The sequence below is a fragment of the Rhagoletis zephyria genome, unplaced genomic scaffold (genome assembly GCF_001687245.7).
Source record: "Rhagoletis zephyria isolate East Lansing unplaced genomic scaffold, Rhagoletis_zephyria_1.1 Rzeph_scaffold_01769, whole genome shotgun sequence".
Taxonomy (NCBI): Eukaryota; Metazoa; Arthropoda; class Insecta; order Diptera; family Tephritidae; genus Rhagoletis; species Rhagoletis zephyria.
Window position 1 is genome coordinate 86,711 of NW_016158853.1, and position 18,621 is coordinate 105,331.

At 43.4% G+C, this 18,621-nt stretch overlaps 2 protein-coding genes across 6 annotated transcripts in view; both read right to left on the reverse strand.

Annotated features, from left to right (window-relative positions):
- LOC108365076 (2-phosphoxylose phosphatase 1) overlaps window positions 1–3,517 on the reverse strand; it is a 33,954-nt gene extending 30,437 nt beyond the window's left edge. Inside the window, exons 1-4 of one of the 4 annotated variants that reach the window (XM_017619024.1) lie at window positions 3,246–3,517; window positions 3,173–3,187; window positions 2,833–2,989; window positions 2,636–2,773 (exon numbers count right to left, since the gene is read on the reverse strand). In XM_017619024.1, the coding sequence (XP_017474513.1) occupies window positions 2,636–2,773; window positions 2,833–2,989; window positions 3,173–3,187; window positions 3,246–3,339 (404 nt within the window). In that variant the 5' untranslated portion in view covers window positions 3,340–3,517. Of the gene's footprint in view, window positions 1–2,635; window positions 2,774–2,832; window positions 3,188–3,245 lie in introns of all 4 variants that reach the window. The other 3 variants (XM_017619023.1, XM_017619022.1, XM_017619021.1) reach the window with 3 other exon arrangements.
- Window positions 3,518–3,841: 324 nt separating this feature from the next.
- Uch (Ubiquitin carboxyl-terminal hydrolase) lies at window positions 3,842–6,949 on the reverse strand. Of its 2 annotated transcripts, none has more exons than XM_017619025.1 (4): window positions 6,779–6,949; window positions 6,536–6,676; window positions 4,420–4,562; window positions 3,842–4,367 (listed from the first exon to the last, which is right to left on the reverse strand). In XM_017619025.1, exons 1-4 carry the CDS (start codon window positions 6,812–6,814, stop codon window positions 4,004–4,006), a joined length of 684 nt encoding a protein of 227 aa, XP_017474514.1. In that variant the 5' UTR covers window positions 6,815–6,949; the 3' UTR covers window positions 3,842–4,003. The 2 variants fall into 2 exon arrangements, with proteins under 2 accessions (XP_017474514.1, XP_017474516.1); XM_017619027.1 differs by having other exon boundaries at window positions 6,836–6,934.
- Window positions 6,950–18,621: the final 11,672 nt, after the last annotated feature.

The window sequence follows — 18,621 nt, forward strand, 5'->3', positions numbered from 1 at the left end:
AGCTGTCGGGTCCAGAGGTTGCTTGATGAACCTCTGGACTTCGTCTGTCAGTTCATATAGATGCCTCCTGACGTGCCTAGGCGAGGGCTCCTCTGCAAGCAGCTGTCTGCTTGGGTGGCCACTTCTGTGGCTCCCGATCAGGAACTGCTTGCAGAGCATTATATTATGCTCCTTTACGGGGAGCATTTGCGCCTCGCCGTGTAGATGGTGTTCGGGCGACATCAGGAGGCATCCTGTCGCTGTCCTGAGTGCGGTGTTCTGTACAGTTGTAGCTTCGTCCACTGCGTCCTACTAGTCCCTGGCGACCACACTGGTGCTGCGTAGTTCAAAACCGGCCGGCCTATTGCCTTGTATGTTGCCAGCAACGTTTCTTTGTCTTTTGCCCCAAGTACTGCCGGCTAGCGACTTGAGGACCTTGTTGCGGCTCTGTTCTTTATTGACAATAGCGGTTGCGTGCGCTAGAGAAGGAGAGCAAGTTGTCGAATGTTACTCCGAGTATTTTGGGGTTATTCACCGTCGGAATTGGTGTGTCATCGACGTGAATCCCCAGCGGTAGCCTGACCTCCTTCGTCCAGGTTGTGAACAGGGTCGCGGAGGATTTCGTAGGGGAGAGGGCTAGACACTTTGCAGTGAAGAAGCGAGAAAGTTCGGAGAGATACCCGTTTACTTTCGAACACAGGTCATCAATTCCATTCCCAGTCGCCATGATCGAGCAATCGTCGGCATAAGAGACAATCGAGACGCCCTCTGGTGGTTGAGGGAGCTTTGAAATGTAAAAGTTAAACAGTAGCGGGGAAAGGACACCACCCTGTGGAACCCCCTGTTTTATTTTTTTCTGTTTACTCGTTTTGTCTCTAAACATTACCGACGAATGTCGACCACTCAGATAATTTGCCGACCACCGTCTGAGCCTCTGTGGGAGAGAGGAGGCCTCTATATCTTCTAGTAGCGTGGAATGGCAGACGGTGTCAAACGCCTTTGACAAGTCCAACGCTACTACGAATCGTTCTCTCACAGGGACGGTTTCGGTTAAGGCCACGAGTTATCTGAGTGTTTATGGCGTTAAGTGCTGTTGTTGTGCTGTGCACTTTACGGAAACCATGCTGATGCTTCGCTGGGGTCAAGTGGTTTGTGAAGTACGGGAGTAGCAAGGCCTCGAGTGTCTTCGCTACCGGGGAAAGGAGTGTTATCGGCGATAAGAATCTCCTTTGTTGGCAGGTTTCCCCGGTTTGAGCAGTGGGACCACTCTCCCCACCTTCCAGATGTCTGGGATGATGAGGAGTGGCCATTGACAGATTGAGGACCTCCGTTAGGTACGCTACCCCCGCAGGACCCAAATTTTCAGCATCAGCATGCATATTCCGTCGGGACGCCAAAGCAGGTGTTGCACTTGACTGATGTCACATTACGGAATATCCTGGTCTGACATACCGTGCAGATTGTTGGAGGAACCAGGAGTAGTTGGCGGCGGCGTGTGAGTGGTGGTGCGGTTGTGTGTGTTATGTGGTCTGTCGTGGCTGTGGTATGGTCTGTGGTGTTATTGTGTTGTTGTGTTGTGGTGACTGTGTGAGGCTGCTCGGGCGGACTGAGGTTAGCCGTGGAGGCTGCTCTGTTTGAGCAACAGGGGGCCACGTACGACGTGGTCCACTGTCGATGTGTCCGTAGTACCGAGCAGACCCTGAGGTGACTCCACCCCTCGCAGGCATTACACTTGACTGAGGTGGAGTTCTGGTGTAATCGTCTCCGGCATACACAGCAGCTGTAGGTTTCTGGCCCTGGGTTTGACTCGATGCCAGCCCTGAGTAGAAGAATACGTAGTGAATGTAGCCCTATGGACTGACAACTTCTGAGATACTTCGCCGACCTAAACGGGGTTAAATCGCCGAAACAACAGCCCTTGGTCGGGTAAAACCCGAGTCATTCCGGTACGTAGAACCGGCTGTCGTGGGAACGGACAATTTGTGGTCAATATCTTAGGCTCGCCCAAGTCCAGCAAAGTTCAATATGGCCAAAAAACAAAAATTAATAAATAAATTAAGTAATACATTTTTTTACTAAAATTGCAATAATCTTCTTAAGTATTAGTCCTACATAATTAAGTATATGGACCTTTTTGTAGAGGATCGAAGTTCGCTAAGAAACATTTTTTTTAGTACTTGAATTTTGATGGACTTGGGCGAGCCTGGATATTGACCAAAAACTTTCACATTTCACACTGATATTTTTTAGAGCATAATGAACCATATTTTTGCTATTACCAATCAAAATTCTAAAAAAGCGGTTTTCGGCCCATGCTAGTGTACATATATGGTATATGGGGTATGGAAATATCCCTTTTCCCCAGCAGTAAGCCTTTTAGTGTGGTCAACAATGATGTTTTTCAAATAAGGCAGATCGGAATATGCGCTCTCTGGGAAGACAATATCTGTAATTATTGTACCATGGGCTAATACCTCCTTGTTAGATACACCTTGGTACTACCGCTACCAACCTATATGAATTCGCCTTGGATTGAGATCTTTACGAATTCTTTAAAATTTATACGTACATATACAATGCAGAATACTCTCAAAAAATTGTTAGCAGGGTATGTATGAGGGCCTGCAAAAGTTTATAAAAAATCATGTTTACGTACTTAAAAGTCAATTGGCCTAAGAGGCATGCACGCTCCGAGGCCGGCAGCAATGGAAACCCATGAAATGGCCCGACTTTATTCCAATACATGTGATTAGAGCTTGAAGATGATGTGGAATTATACAGAAAACTGCGATAACTGTAAATTAATTCTAATTAGTATTCTTTGATATTTTATGAACAAACCCACCGACTGACCGATTAACTAAGCCATTGTTGTTCATACCACAGTCGATTCCCATTACGTCGCGCATATGGGACATGGGACCACGGTCCCCATGTCTAATGACCATCAGAACCCCCTGCAGCTTCCAACCATCCAATATTCCACCATCATCATGGCGCACCAATTGTCCTAGAGGTGCACAACGTTCTTTAAATTTACTATACTTCAACAAAGTCTTCTCTTGTGTCTCGGATTCGACATCCTCCGAATACTGCGCAGCTTCAGAGAATGATTGTGAGTGCGATTCTCCGTTGAGGAAGCGAAAGGTACTACTAAGAGAATTACCATTGTAGCCAATGTATTTGTACATACCTGAAAATATTAATTCTACACACGGTTATACTCAATGGACAATTTCGGTGAAAGCTTAAGGAATACATCTTACCAGCAATAAGAAGGAAAATCCATATACTTAGTAGTAAATAACAGTGCAATGTCCGATGTTGCGTTGAAAATCGGATCAACTCTTTTAATAACATACTTAAAAAATATAATTTCGTGTTTCTTTCGTCTAAAACTAATTTAAATTCATTTTCAAACAATATTTGCAACAAACAGGTCCAATTATTATTAGAAACTGTTAGAAACTAAATATCGTCGCATACATGTGCATATATCGCACACCGTCTTCAAAAGAGTCATAACTCAAAATTTGCCATTTTTGAAATTATACGCTAAAAATGTACACAGAGCTTTTATTTACCTTTCATAAAAAGCTGGAGCAAATTTTTGCTTTAATTTGTTACAAAAACCCAAGGTAAAGTCGCCCTTGCCCATATGATTAGCATGTGCTACGAATTAGTTTTTCGCATTCTCTGACGAACGTATTATTATGAGTTGTGCCTCTTTTGAAGACGGTGTGCGATATGTATGTTCAGAAAGACGACATGCGCAATTGTGAATCCAGTCCCTTTACTTGTACATATGCCTACATATATACTATTTACTGCATAAAAAAAGACAATTAAATAGCAAATTAAATATTTTTCAAACGATTCCCATGTTTTATTAAATTAAAATGAGATGCGTGCTTAAAGTACCAATACATTAGCAATATAAAAAAAAATTTGCGAGTAAATTTAAGGCAGAGCCTAACTAAAGAAAAGAGCACTTCCTAAGTGACTAATAATAATAATGCAGAGTTCAATTATCTGACGCGACTAGCGCCATTACTGTAAATCGCAGTTCGTCTGGGTCACGTGCCATGAACTCCTTGCAAACTTTGGCAGCGTCTTGCACAAACGTTTCATCCGAAGTGGAACCATGTTTAATTGGAAATTGTTTGCGTCCATCCAACTCGTACAATGTTCCGTCCTTATTGATCAAAGCGATAAAGTGATGATTTACTTTCTCCTCTGGATCAGCAACAGTTTGGCCTTCTTTGGCAAGTTCATGATGCCCCTCGGTAAAAGATTTATCATTTTCCAAAGCTTTGCCACGCTCTTCAGGTGTTAAATCCCTTACACTTTCAAGGAAACTCTTCAGAACTCCTTCGGTGAGAGAAATGCTAAATGAAGTCAAATTAATAAATTATTTTAACATTTTTCATGCCGAAAAACCTTGTACTGTTTGCCACGCAGTGTATTAGAGCAACCGTTCCGCAAGCGTTTGAGGTAAGTTGGCGCATGTAAAACAGGTCGTCCGGAAAAATACCGGGATCTGCAGCTAAACTTTCGTGCTCTTGGGCCCTATGCTTTTCGTACTAAATATAAGCGCCGGTAAAAAAAGGGAACAAATGCACAATACCTACAAATCTCGAAATAAAAAAAACATAGGATCGATAGAGACCATTGAGGTGAACATAACGGTATATATATTTCTTTTTGAAAACAACAACTACAACAATTATTAAAGGTCAAAGTTCACATTAAGCATTTTTTTTGAATTAATATTTCTCGAAAACCTCTTCAAGGAATTTGATGTCATTTGATAAAGAATTTAATTCTCTTTAATTTGATATACATATTTATACATATACCTTTTTATAGTTTTCACAAAAATCGAATAAATGTGGAAAAAAGGTATAGTGTTTTTGTGTAAAATTATTTTTGCGCAGGCGGCCTTTGACCGCACGTATGGATTAGAACCCTCACAAAGTAGAATTCTCTTTCAGTGTTGCGAAAGGCGCTGAACACCTTTTGCAGAGAACACCTTTCTGCGTAGGAGGCCTTCGGCCGCGCTTATGGATTATAACCCTCACAAAAGTATAATTCTCTTTCTGTGTTGCGAAGAAAAGGCGCTGAACACCTTTTGCAGAGAACACCTTTCTGCGTAGGAGGCCTTCGGCCGCGCTTATGGATTATAACCCTCACAAAAGTATAATTCTCTTTCTGTGTTGCGAAGAAAAGGCGCTGAACACCTTTTGCACAGAACACCTTTCTGGTTATGGATTATAACCCCCACAAAGTAGAATTCCCTTTCTGTGTTGCGAAGAAAAGGCACCTTTTGCAGAGAACAACTTTATCCGTGGGCGGCCTTCGGCCGCGCTTATGGATTATAACGCTCACAAAGTACAATTTTCTTTCTGTGTTGCGAAGAAAAGGCGCTGAACACCTTTTGCAGAGAACACCTTTCTGTGTAGGCGGCCTTCGGCCGCGCTTATGAATTATAACCCTCACAAAGTAGAATTCCACATTAATTAGATTTTTGTGAATACTGTAAAAGATATATGTATAAATATACAGTATTGGCCAATACAATAGCACCCCCATTTCAAAGTCATATTGTTTGCCACTCATGTTTATTTATTTATTTTTAAGAATTTTCAATTAAAATACAGTTTATTCTCTCACAAAACTCACATAAACTCAAGTTTAAAACTTTTTAAAAGACCGCAAAAAAGTGCAACAAATTTTCACCCAAATTTCAAACTTTTTCTCAGAAGCGGTAGAATTTTTTTGAATACACAGTTTTATAGCCCATTCAATTTTAGTCTAATAGTGTGCAAGTTTCAAGTGGCTAAAAATTACCGTAGATTTTTTAGAATTTTTTTTCGCCGAGGATGTTGCAAGTTTCTGCCATATAAAAATAAATTGTGTTTAGTCGTTATATGGAAGCAAATGAGACAAAAAAAATTCTTAAAAATCAACGGTAATTTTTAGCGACTTGAAACTTGCACATTATTGGACAAAAAGTGAATGCGCTATAAAACTGTATACTCAAAAAAATTCTAGAGCTTCTGAGAAAAGTTTGAAATTTAAGGGAAAGTTTGTTGCGCTTTTTTGCGGTCTTTTAAAAGGTTTAAAACATGGGTTTATATGGGTTTTGTTAGAGAATGAACTGTATTTTAATTGAAAATTCTTAAAAACAAATAACTAAACACAAGTGGCAAACAATATCGCTTTGAAAGGGGGGTGCTATAGGTATGTCCAATACTGTTCATCAAATTAAAGAGAATTAAATTCTCTATCAAATGACTTCAAAACTGAAATTCAAATCCTTGAAGAGGTTCTCGAGAAAAATACATAAAAAAAACATGCTTAATTTGAACTTTGACCTTTAATAGTTGTTGTAGTTGTTGTTTCCCAAAAAAAAAATATATACATACATCGTTACGCCCACCTCAATGATCTCCATCCATCCCAATATGAATTTTTTTAATTTGAGAATTTTAGGTATTCTACATATATGCCAAAAAAAGAAATGTATTTCTAATATTCATTCTCCAACACTCACAGCCTCAGAAACAGGAAAAAGCAATATAATCGCTTTTACAGGCTGCGGAATCCATTCTAGCATTTCAGGATCTAAGCCAACGACATCGGTAATAGCCCAATCCTTGGATACTCCCAATGTGTGAATGTACTTGGTCAGTACCTGGTAATAAAAGTAAAAATCGCAGACGCGAGCATGACTCATAACTTTATTGGACAGAAGATATGTAATATGTTCTGAAAAATTAGTTTTTACGAAACTCACATCTGGATTAGATTCAAGTGGGAGCCAAGCAGTCATTTCGTTTCTACTAGTCAAAACTTTTTAAAATAATACAATTTACTTGTTCCTAACCTTTATTGTATACTGTGCCTTTATTTGAAAACCGGCAAATAGGGACAAAACTATACTAGTACATACAAGACATACTCGATACTTTTCGTCCGATTACCAAGTAATTTTGGTATTGATATTTTAGAACTGAGTACTGAGTAGGTATCGGAAGAGAGTACTTCTATCGAGACCCGATTCAGTGAAAATTTTATTAGCGGACTTTTATTTTTTATCTAATTATTATTACAAATTTTTGTCAGTTTAGTTGCCAATGAAAAGAAGATCCTACAAAGAAAGACCTATTAGGTTCATTCCTTATCTTTTTGGACTAAAATCTGAAAAGTGTCAAAATGCCAGAACGTAAGCAAAATGCGCTCACTAAAAGAGAATAACAGGAAAAGTAAAGGAACGCAAAAAACCAAATTTTTAGTCCAAAGAATGGCAACAACAAAGCTAACGTCAAATAAGAATAGAAATGTATGTACAAAACACATTCACACAAGCACAATAAACACTTACTATATCAATTATTTTTTGCCTCCTTCCAATTTGAATTCACTATTTTACTTTCTAAATTATTCTCACTTTTTGCGTATTCTTTAATTTCCGTTAATTGAAATTCAGTTGAGTTTGATACTTTTCAGGATTTTGCCAGAAAAAATTCTTCTGACTAAATCTGACTACTTCGGACTAATGAGAGTCACTCTCACTCTGTGTTGCTCTCTCATTTTTGCTGTTATTTCCGAGTTAAGAAACGCTTTTTGGACTAAATCTGACTACTTCGGACTTTTTCTGACTATTTCTGGGAGATAAGGAACGCTCCTATAATCATCTCATTAACATAACGCTTGCTTAAAGTGAAAAGTTGCTAAGTCCACTTTGATTAAAACTCATATTTGGATATAGGAAGCAAGGTAAATTCAATACGCAACGTCTCCAGAGGGATTAACTAACGTGCTTTTTTTATTTCTTCCCGTTTATATTCAATTACAGGCAAATTTACTAAGTCGAAACGAGGCACATCGATAAGCACACACAAAATTCTACTGAAAAATTTTTGAAGGAAATGTTTTGAAAAGTCTTTATCCTCCCCTGTAAATTTTCTACAAATGGATTTTTTGTACAAAATTAATATTTATGTATAAAATATTTATATTAAAAGCCGCTTATAAAAAAGAAGAAATTCTGTTAACGAAATTCTGTGGACTTTTTAAAAAACAACTTATTGGACTCCGGTCTTTTTTCTCGTTTTTTGGGAGGCCATCCTGGTAAAAAATATTTTTAAAACTTAAAGTTTTCTTAAAAAGATTAAGTACCATTCGTCTAAATCAAGACTATTAGTCACATATGTTATTTTGACAATAATGCATAAATATGTGATAGCGTTTTTTATACAAACAAATCTTATATAGTGTGGCGAATACTGCGGTAACGCGAAGCGAACAACGGGAAATAGGCAGAATGTTCGAGGAATGACGTAGAATGTACCACAAAGAGAAACGTCAAGTTGGATGAACACTGCGAACAGCGAGAGAAAGAGAATGAGCGATAAACTTCAGAACGTTCTAGAGTTGTCATAAGTGCGAGCGCAGGTATATAAGGGCGCCGCCACAGCGAAGTGAGTTAGTTACAAGTCAGCAAGCTTCAAGTAAAGTGAGTTGCAAATAAGCAAGCTATAAGTTTAATCGTTGTAACAAGTTTTGTAAAGCGTTGTAATTGCTTTAACGAGTACTGTAAAGTGTTTTTACTGTATTAGCGAGTATTGTAGAGTGTTTCTTGTACAATAAAGTTAATTGTACTACAATTTGGTCATCGTGAGCATTTATTTAACAATCCAGCGATACGAGCCGGAGATATTTGGAAAAGGTTTCTAGGATAATCGTAACAATTGGTGTCAGAAGTGGAATTGTTAAATAAATCCCGAAGGATAAACTTTTGAAAATGGCAAAAATTCAAGACCTAAAGATCGAGGAACTCAAACAGGAGTTGGAGAAGCGAAATTTAGCAACCTTCGGAAGAAAAGTGGAGTTACTATCACGGCTTCGAGAGGCTATGGAAGCAGAAGGCATCGACGTGGACAAATACGACTTACAGGGTAAACTCGACGATGCATCTGAAAGGATGAACAGAAGGATGAGGCCTCTTGTTCGTCGAAGGATGTGTAGCAGACATCCGGGAAGGTTGAAGAACAGCAAAAGTCTCCAAGTTCGTTCGTACGCTTCAAAGCCACAGGAGTGGATGGCGTCCGACCAGTCATGTTACAACAAGGTGGAGAAACCGTAACACTGCACCTGGTGGATATAATGGGAAGCAGCCTTGCGGAGGCTTACATTCCACAGCTGTGACGTAGGGCGCGAGTAATCTTTATCCCGAAAGTGGGTAAAAGAGATTATTCGCTAGTGAAGTCATTCAGACCAATAAGTCTTACCTTCTTTGTCTTGAAGGCAATGGAGAAGATAGTGGACAACAATATCAGACATAACATTCTGAAGGAAACACCCCTACACCCCTGTCAGCATGCATGTCTACGGACACAGCCCTGTACCAACTGACAACGGAAATTCAGCAAAGGGGACACGCGGTACAAATACAAACAAAAACGGCTGTCTTCAGGGGGGGGAAGGGGGGTGATATCCCCCCTTCTATTCTAGTGGATGAACTCCTTCAACTTCTCTCTGACAATGGTATCCGCTGCCAAGGCTATGCGGACGATATAGTAATCATTGCCAGAGGGAAGTTTGAGAGCACCCTCTGCGACATCGTTCTAAGAGGCCTTAGATTAACAAGGGGATGGTGTGCCAAGTTAGGACTGAGTATAAACCCAGCTAAAACCGCCATCACTAGGAAAAGGGCCTTACCGGGCATGAGGGACATTATGTCGCCAGGGAAGTGAAGTACCTAGGACTAATCCTGTACACCAAGCTTCTATGGAAGAAATATGATGATGAGACCACATCCAACGCTACAAAAGCATTAATGGTGTGTAAGCGTTTGTCGGGCGTTTGTCCTAAGATGACTTTACACCATGATAGTACAGCCAATAGTGACATATGGGGCAGTGGCCTGAGTTTAAAGAACCCCTCTGGCTACTGTGAGACAATCGCTCACTAAGCTACAACGACTGGCATGTGTATGCATAACGAGAGCGATGCGCACGTGTCCGACGACAGCGCTGTAAGTGGTCCTTGAACTCGAGCCCCTGTACATAACTATAGAACTGGCTGCCAAAAGAACTCTGCTCTATTTCACTAGAGAGGATCATGGAAGAGGTAAGGTCATTTCCTCTAGGAACATGGCGAAGCTAGGGTCCTCGCTCCCGCTCCTCCTTTGAGACACTCCTTCAGGATGGTACACTGCATTGGTACACAGATGGCTTGAAGACCACGGAAGGAATAGGGACTGGAATTTCCGGACCTAGGTCCAGGATCCCTATCCCGATGGGGAAATATCCGAGCATATTTCAGGCTGAAGTCTACGCCATCTACTTGTGTGCGGAGACCATCATTAATAGAGGATACCGTAATGAGAGGATTGTAATTCTTAGTGACAGTCAGGCGGCACTCAAGGCTCTGTTATCTTTCGAAATTAAATCGTCTCTAGTCCTTGAGTGCATAGAGAGGCTCAACTCCCTTGGTAGGCACAACAACGTCAAACTGGCGTGGGTGCCTGGCCATATGGGAATAGAGGGGAATTAAGCGGCGGCGCTAGAGAGGCGGCAGCCATTACTCCAATTGGCCCTGAGCCCTTCCTGGGAGTGGGTCCCAGCACTATTAAGGAAAAGCTCAGGGAGGAGAGGTACAATATGAGGGACTCGAACTGGCAGAGTTCGGTAGGTATGCGACAGACAAAAAGCCTGCTAGGAGGGTACAACAAGAGTAGATTCAAAAGTTTAATTAGCCTCCCAAAGGAGAGGCTGAGAATATTAACAGTTTTCTTACAGGCCACTGCAGACTGGGAGGGCATATGTATAAACTGGGGTTACGATCGAATGACCTTTGCCGGTTCTGCGACGTCTCCAGTGAAACGCCACTCCACATCCTCATTGAGTGTGATGCAGTCAGCAGAAGACGTGAGAGTAGTTTAGGCTCCATGTGGCCACAGTTAGTGCACATTCACTCCTTATCCCCAAAGAAGCTTTGGGACTTCCTGGGGGATCTTAGCTTGGAGGAAGTATTGTGAAGAGTGGAGGGCACAATAGATCATTAGGGCGCAGTGCATACCTCATAAATTATCTATCTATCTATTCCTGACTGTGAAAGGAACAATTACGATGCATTGATGGGGGCCGTGGAAAGACGCTATGGTAGCGAGCAGAGGCGACATATCTACCAGATGAAGCTGGAGAATCGCTGCCAAAAATCCAACGAGACTCTGCAGGAATTCGCCTCAGAGATCGAGAGGTTGGCTATTGGAGACGCATCTGGTGAGCACCTCGAAAGGGTAAAAATCCAGAGGTTCGTCAACGTAATGCGGGACGTGTATACCAAGCGAGAGACGTACGCGAATCCAAAGCCAACATTTGCTGAAACTGTCTCGTATGCTCAGACGCGTGAAACGGCGGCGCTCCTAAGTAGACCAGCCTACAAAGCACATCGTGTGGAAGGGGAAACACCGGAAGAGACAAATGAAATGCTGAAGAGGATTATCCAACTGCTGGGCGAGAAAAAGAATGGCTCTGGCAAATGTTTTAAATGTGGAAAGCCAGGTCACTTCGCCCGCGATTGTAGCGCAAGTTCCAGTGGGCTCAACAATTCAGCAGAACGCAAACGCAGGGCTAAAGGAGACGAGGCCAATTCCAATCAGCCGTTAAACTGAAACGAGCCAGCAGGAAGGGCCGCGTGCTGGCTCCAGAAGTTGAANCTCAACAATTCAGCAGGACGCAAACGCAGGGCTGAAGGAGACGAAGCCAACTCCAATCAGTCGTTAAACTGAAACGAGCCAGCAGGAAGGGCCGCGTGCTGGCTCCAGAAGTTGAAGGGCCCATAATCTCCGTCTCACAAATTGGCCGGAAAGCATGCAACCTCACTGTTGGTGGATGTGTGAATGGGCAGGAGAGAGTACTGACAGTGTATACTGGAGCGACACATTCCATTATTCGACCGGATTTGGCAACTTTATATGTGAAGCCACTACCTGGAGCAAAGCTGCAGACTGCAACTGGTGAACGCACCCAAGTGTTAGGAGAAATACCATGCGAGATAATAATCGACGGTGTGGCCTCGTACACTAAGTTTATAGTGGCAGACATTGTGGATGAAGTCATCATCGGCGTGGATTTCTTACTTGGCCACGGCATGAAGATTGACCTCCAGAGAATGATCCTGACAGATCGTGACAGGAAAGTGCCACTTAGGGTTGGTTACGACAGCCAGTACTGCAGCAGACGGTTAGTCTTAGGGGAAGTGTCGAAGATTCCACCAGAAACGGAAGCGGTTAGTTAGGCGGTGGTTGGCAGTGATGGAAACGGAGTGGTTTCGTCAGGAGAAGGAAACGGTTCACCGATACAGGAAAGCGTGACGGTTCCGCCAGCTCAGTGAAGAAGAGGTCGCGACAAGGAAGTGGTCATGGCAAGCCAGGCAGTGTTTCCGGCAGGAGGAAAGCCGCTAAATCACGTTGCAATGGTGATACGCCGGTGGCCGGAAATGGAAGCGGCTGTGGAAGCAGTAGGCGCGCTTTGAAGTCTCCAGAAAAAGGTGGTCAGCAAAGGCGAGCAGCTAAGCCGGAAGCCAAGGATGAGGTTATACATGTCCGGTCAATGACGTTGACGCCGGCGAAAGAGCGAGATACGAAACGACGGCGGAAGTTTCAGCGTAAGGATCCGGATGTAGCAAGATATGCTAAAGGCAGTGTAGCACGAAGGCGGGCNGGTGGCCGGAAATGGAAGCGGCTGTGGAAGCAGTAGGCGCGCTTTGAAGTCTCCAGAAAAAGGTGGTCAGCAAAGGCGAGCAGCTAAGCCGGAAGCCAAGGATGAGGTTATACATGTCCGGTCAATGACGTTGACGCCGGCGAAAGAGCGAGATACGAAACGACGGCGGAAGTTTCAGCGTAAGGATCCGGATGTAGCAAGATATGCTAAAGGCAGTGTAGCACGAAGGCGGGCGTCTGGGTGTCATGGACAGATTATGCGGCATAGATCTGGCGAAAAGGGTGCCCACGAGAAGAGACATGGTCTGGTCACCACCAGTGGCCGGCAGAAGCGCGATCATGTGAGATGGTGTACTCCCGGAGATAAGCGGGAAGCAATGTCCAGTAACGCATTGTTGTTGTGCATGTCGCAGCAGAAGAAAAGCTTCACCTCCAAGCAAAGACGTGACTGGAATGATCCGTTTAAGATTGACAAAGGGCTGAAGGACGCAGAAAGTGATCCACTTGGGAAGATTGTCAGCGTTAGGAGCGGCAAGTGTGTCTGATCGTGACGATCAGACTTAGGTGGAGGGCAGTGTGGCGAATACTGAGGCAACGCGAAGCGAACAACGAGAAATAGGCAGAATGTTCGAGGAATGTCGTAGAATGTTCCACAAAGAGAAACGTCAAGTTGGATGAACACTGCGAATAGCGAGAGAAAGAGAATGAGCGATAAACTTCAGAACGTTCTAGAGTTGCCATAAGTGCGAGCGCAGGTATATAAGGGCGCCGCCACAGCGAAGTGAGTTACAAGTCAGTAAGCTACCAGTAAGGTGAGTTGCAAATAAGCAAGCTATAAGTTTAATCGTGGTAACAAGTTTCGTAAAGCGTTGTAATTGCTTTAACGAGTATTGTAAAGTGTTGTTACTGTATTAGCGAGTATTGTAAGTTGTTTGTTGTACAATAAAGTTAATTGTACTACAATTTGGTCATCGTGAGCATTTATTTAACAATCCGGAAGATATTTGGGAAATCCGTCAAGGTTTCTAGGATAATCGTAAGTCCCCTTTCAGACACGTCAAGTCTTGCTTTCACGTCTACTCGTTCGTAGGCGAAGGAGGTGAGAAGAGAGGGAAGAGTACAGATACCTCCGTACCGTCAATTCGTTTCAAGTTTTCTTGTCTATTTTGATCTTTTCGTTGCTTCCCATTTAAAGAACCAAGGACTTGAATTCAATTAAGGTTGACGCGTGTGGAAGCAAATAGAAAACACAAAAGAGAATGAGAAAAAAATTGCTTTCAAGACTTGACGTGTCTGAAAAGGGACTAACAATAGGTACAAATAGCGATATTACTGCCATACCTAAACAAAAGCGTCAACGCTAAGTCAAATGCAGAAATAACACCAACAATAAGCATAGGTTTGTTTGTGTGTAACACGAAAATGACAGTTTCGCCATTTTCTGCAGCCAACTTCAATACCTAACGCCCTTTCGAAATCGGATTTTTCAACCGCTCAGCGTTGACGCCGCGTTGTTTCGGTATGCTTCATACAAATTGTATGGGCATGACAATTGTTTGACAGTCAGACAACGCTGACGCTTTTGTTTAGGTATGGCAGTAAGTTGTAAGTAGGTATCGATACTTTCTTTCGATGCTACTTCCCTGCAAGAAGCCTGACCTATGATTATCAGTTAAATTAGTGGGAAAACTGACTTAAACTTTTCGTCAGTTTAGCGGTTAGAGCCAATTTACACGACGACTTTTCACCCTGCATTTTTAGCACGTTCCCTTTTAAAAAAGTCTTCGAGAATCCTGGTGCATTTACACGATGGCTTTTTCTTTGCGGCGTTTCTTGCGTATTTTTTAAAGCGCAGCGAATCGCGAACTCAAAGCAAAAATACGAAAAAGCAAACTCGATAAAAGCGAAACGTCAAGAAAAACCCCTCGATTTCGCTCACCGTGCGTGCTTACCTAATCCGCTGACTTCGCTAGACTTCTTGCCTCTACAAGCTCGACACGCATGACTTTCCACCCAGGGTGAAAAGTCATCGTGTAAATTGGCTCCTAGTTTTGTATGGGCTTGGGGAAAAAAGTGACCACTTCTCCGGGCGTGTGATAGTGCATCTCTTTTTGCACATACATAGGCGCATTTGCCTTACTGCCCGTCTCCACAGGGTAAAGTTTATATCTTGATACATATGTTAGAATATAAATAGAGCATAATATATCAAGAGCAATATATATCAGAGCTTATATCTTGCCATCTATTGCCGGCAATTTGGTAGTTTGACAGCTACATTTTCATTTGCACGAAAACTTCGTGGCTGCAATATCATTATTATTTTAATATAAAAGCAAAAATTGAGCTGTTTCCTGTTAGATAGGTAGATGATAAAATGAGGTTTTCACCGCGACCTAGTGGTCTATTGTGCCGCCCACTCTTCACAATACCTCCTCCAAGCCTAATTACCTGAGAAAATTTAATAGTACCTTAGGGGATATGTAGTGAATGTGCCTAGGCTATGGCCACATTGAGCCTAAACTTCTGTCATGTCTTCTGCAGACTGCATCACATTCGGTGAGGATGCCTCTACACATCTCACTGGTAGAGTCGCAAAACAGCGCTAAGGGTCACTCGACCATATCCCCAGCTTGTGTAGATGCCCCCTCAGCCTGCAGTTTCCGTCAGGATACATGTTATTATTTTAAGCTGCCCTTTTGGGAGGTCAACTAAACTTTGGAATCTCCTTTTGTTATAACCTCCCAGTAAACTCTTTTCCTGACGCATTCCTGACGAATTTTGCCTGTTTAGATCCCTCATAATGATCTATCCTGACCTCCTCTTTTAGAGTGTTGGGACCCAATCCTAGGAAGGGCGCTGGGACAACTGGAGTAGTGGCTGCCGCCTCTCTTGCGAGGCAGTCAGCCTCCTTGTTACCCTCTACACCCTTATGACCAGATACCCACGTTGACTTGACGTTATTGTGTTTACCTAGGGAGTTGAATTTCTCAATGCAGTCCGGGACCAGTGACGATTTGACCTCATAGGATATAAGGGCCTTGAGTGCAGCCTAACTATCGCTTAGGATTAAGATTCTCTCGTTTTTATACCCTCTACCCATCATTGTATCCGCAAATAGGTAGATAGCGTAAACTTCTGCTTGAAAGATGCTCGGATATTTCCCCATAGGAACAGAAGTCCTGGCCCTGGGTCCAACAATTCCAGCACCTATTCCTTCTAGGGTCTTCGAGCCATCCGTGTACCAGTGCAGAGTGCAACCCTGAAGTAATGTCTCGAAAGCAGAGACACTCCAGGTCGCTTTACTGCAAAGCTCTATTTTGAATTTCTTCTCAAAGACTATGGTCTTTCCTATGTCATCTCTAAGTAACAGGGCTAGTGGGAGCGAGGACCCTAGCTTTTCCATACTCCTAGAGGAAATTACTTTACCTTTACCAAATCCCTCTCTCGCAATGTTAAGCAGATTTCTTTTGGCTGCCTGCTCTATGGTTATATGAAGAGGCTCGAGTTCAAGGACTACTTCCATCGCCGTCGTCGGACATGTGAACATCGCTCCTGTTATACAAACACATGCCAGTCGTTGTAGCTTGGTGAGCGATGGTCTCACCGTGGCTAGAGTAGTTATTGAAACCCAAGCTACCGCCCCATGGGTGATTATTGGCCGTACTATCATGATGTAAAGCCATCTTAGGATCTTAGGATTCTGGGCGTACAACCCCAGAATTTTGCCGCCAGACGCTTATACACCATTAACGCTTTCGTGGCCCTGGAGATGATCGCGACCACATGTTGCTTCCATAAAAGTTTGGTGTCTAGGACAAGTCCCAGATACTTCACTTCGCTGGCGACGCTAACCACGACCCCCCTCCAAGGTTATGTTCCTCATGCCCGGAAGGGCTCTTCTCCTAGTAAAAGGAATGATGGCGGTTTTGGCAGGATTTATGATAAGCCCTAACTTATCGCACCATCCTTTCGTCAGTCTTAAGCCTCTTTGAATGATGTCGCAGAGGGTGCTCTCAAACTTCCCCCTGGCCATTATTACTATATCATCCGCATAGCCTTAGCAGCGGATACCATTGTCAAAGAGAAGTTGACGGAGTTCATCCACCGAGGGCCCCCGGAACCTCGGTTGTCAGCTGGTACAGGGCTGTATTCATGGACCTTCCAGCCCTGTATGCATGCTGACAGGTGTGCAGGGGTATATTCCTCAGAACGGTAGACCTGACGTGGTTATCTATAGTCTCCTCCATTTCTTCTACATCTGTGGGACATACGCTTCGGCAAGACTGCCTCTCATTATGTCCACAAGATGCGGTGTTACGCTCTCACTGCCCTGCTGTAACATCACTGGCCGGATGCTATCTACGCCTGGAGCCTTGTAGCGCTCAAACGAGGCCAGCGCCCATCTGACTGAAGCCTGAGTGAAGATACTTCTCGCCAGTCTCCAATCAGATGGTCGCGGCCTAGTTTGCTGGACCTCCAGCTCCGCCATCAGGTTAGAGGCCTCCGGGAAGTGTGCCAGCATCAAGGCGGTTGTCCTCTCCTCCCTACTGTGGTGCCATCTGCAAGCTTAAGCAAAAGCTCCGATTCGATAGTTCCTTTGGCTATAGCCTTATGTAACCTCGCGGCGGCCGGGGTATTCGAAATGCCTTCACAGAAGATTCTGAAACTTTCCCTCTTCGACTTTCTAATCTCTTTGCTGTACTTTGTTAGACTAGCTGCATCCTCTGCCCAGCATTCCGTGCGCTTAGCCTTATTGTACAGCCTGCGCGTGTCTTTCCGAAGGGATGAGAGTTCCCGAGACCACCACACTGTTTTCCCCTTCCCTCTTGGTTGGGTCTCGGGGCAGCTATAGTTAAAGGCATCGGTCATTATATCTGTTAGCCTATTCACTTTATGCTCCAATGCCATACAGCCACCTTTTTTGTGGTCTCTCTCTAACCCGGGTAGGTTAAAATCTAGTAATTTCCTATAATTATCCCGATTGGTGTTTCTAGGGTTCCTCTTTGGAGTCACTACTCTGGCCTGCACTCCCAGCTGGAAGCGGATAATCCTGTGGTCGGACAAGGAAGATTCCGAAGACACCCACCATTGTCCAATCAGATTATTATTACCCAGATCGTTACTGAGAGTAACTTAACAACCCTGTAATGAAGAAAAAATCAATATCATTCCTGACCATTACACATGCTCTAGGCCTCTCAACAGAAAGGTTCTATATTACCTTACTGTGTGTTCCTTTGAGGCCCCTTACCTGGCCCCTGTATGTCCACGGCTCCTTAATCAGTACTATGCCCAGATCGTCCGTAGAAAACCTGCTCGCAATTACAGCCGAGCCGCACCGCGTGATGCAGGTTGATCTGGGCTACTGTCAAGGGCGGTGGGTGCTTCATAGTTGCTCATCCAGGTTTCCTGTTTCCTGTTAAAATATTTGTAATTATGTACTTGGATGTAAAACAGCCTATTTTCTAAATTTTTTAAACGATTAAATCCGGCAAAAATACGTTTTCGAAGCGGCGAATACTGCGGCAACATTTAGCGAACAACGAGAAATAGGCAGAATGTTCGAGGAATGACGTAGAATGTTCCACAAAGAGAAACGTCAAGTTGGATGAACACTGCGAACAGCGAGAGAAAGAGAATGAGCGAAAATTCAGGACTTAAAGATAGAGGAGCTGAAACAGGAGTTGGAAAAGCGTAATTTGGCCACCTCCGGAAGAAAAGTGGAATTGTTATCCCGGTTGCGGGGGGCTATGGAAGCTGAAGGCATCGACGTGGACAAATACGACTTCCAGGTTAAACCCGACGATGCATCCGCAAAGGACGAACAGAAGGATGAAGCTGCTTCTTCGTCGAAGGATGTGCAGCAGACATCCGGGAAGGTTGAAGAACAACAAAAGGCTCTTAGT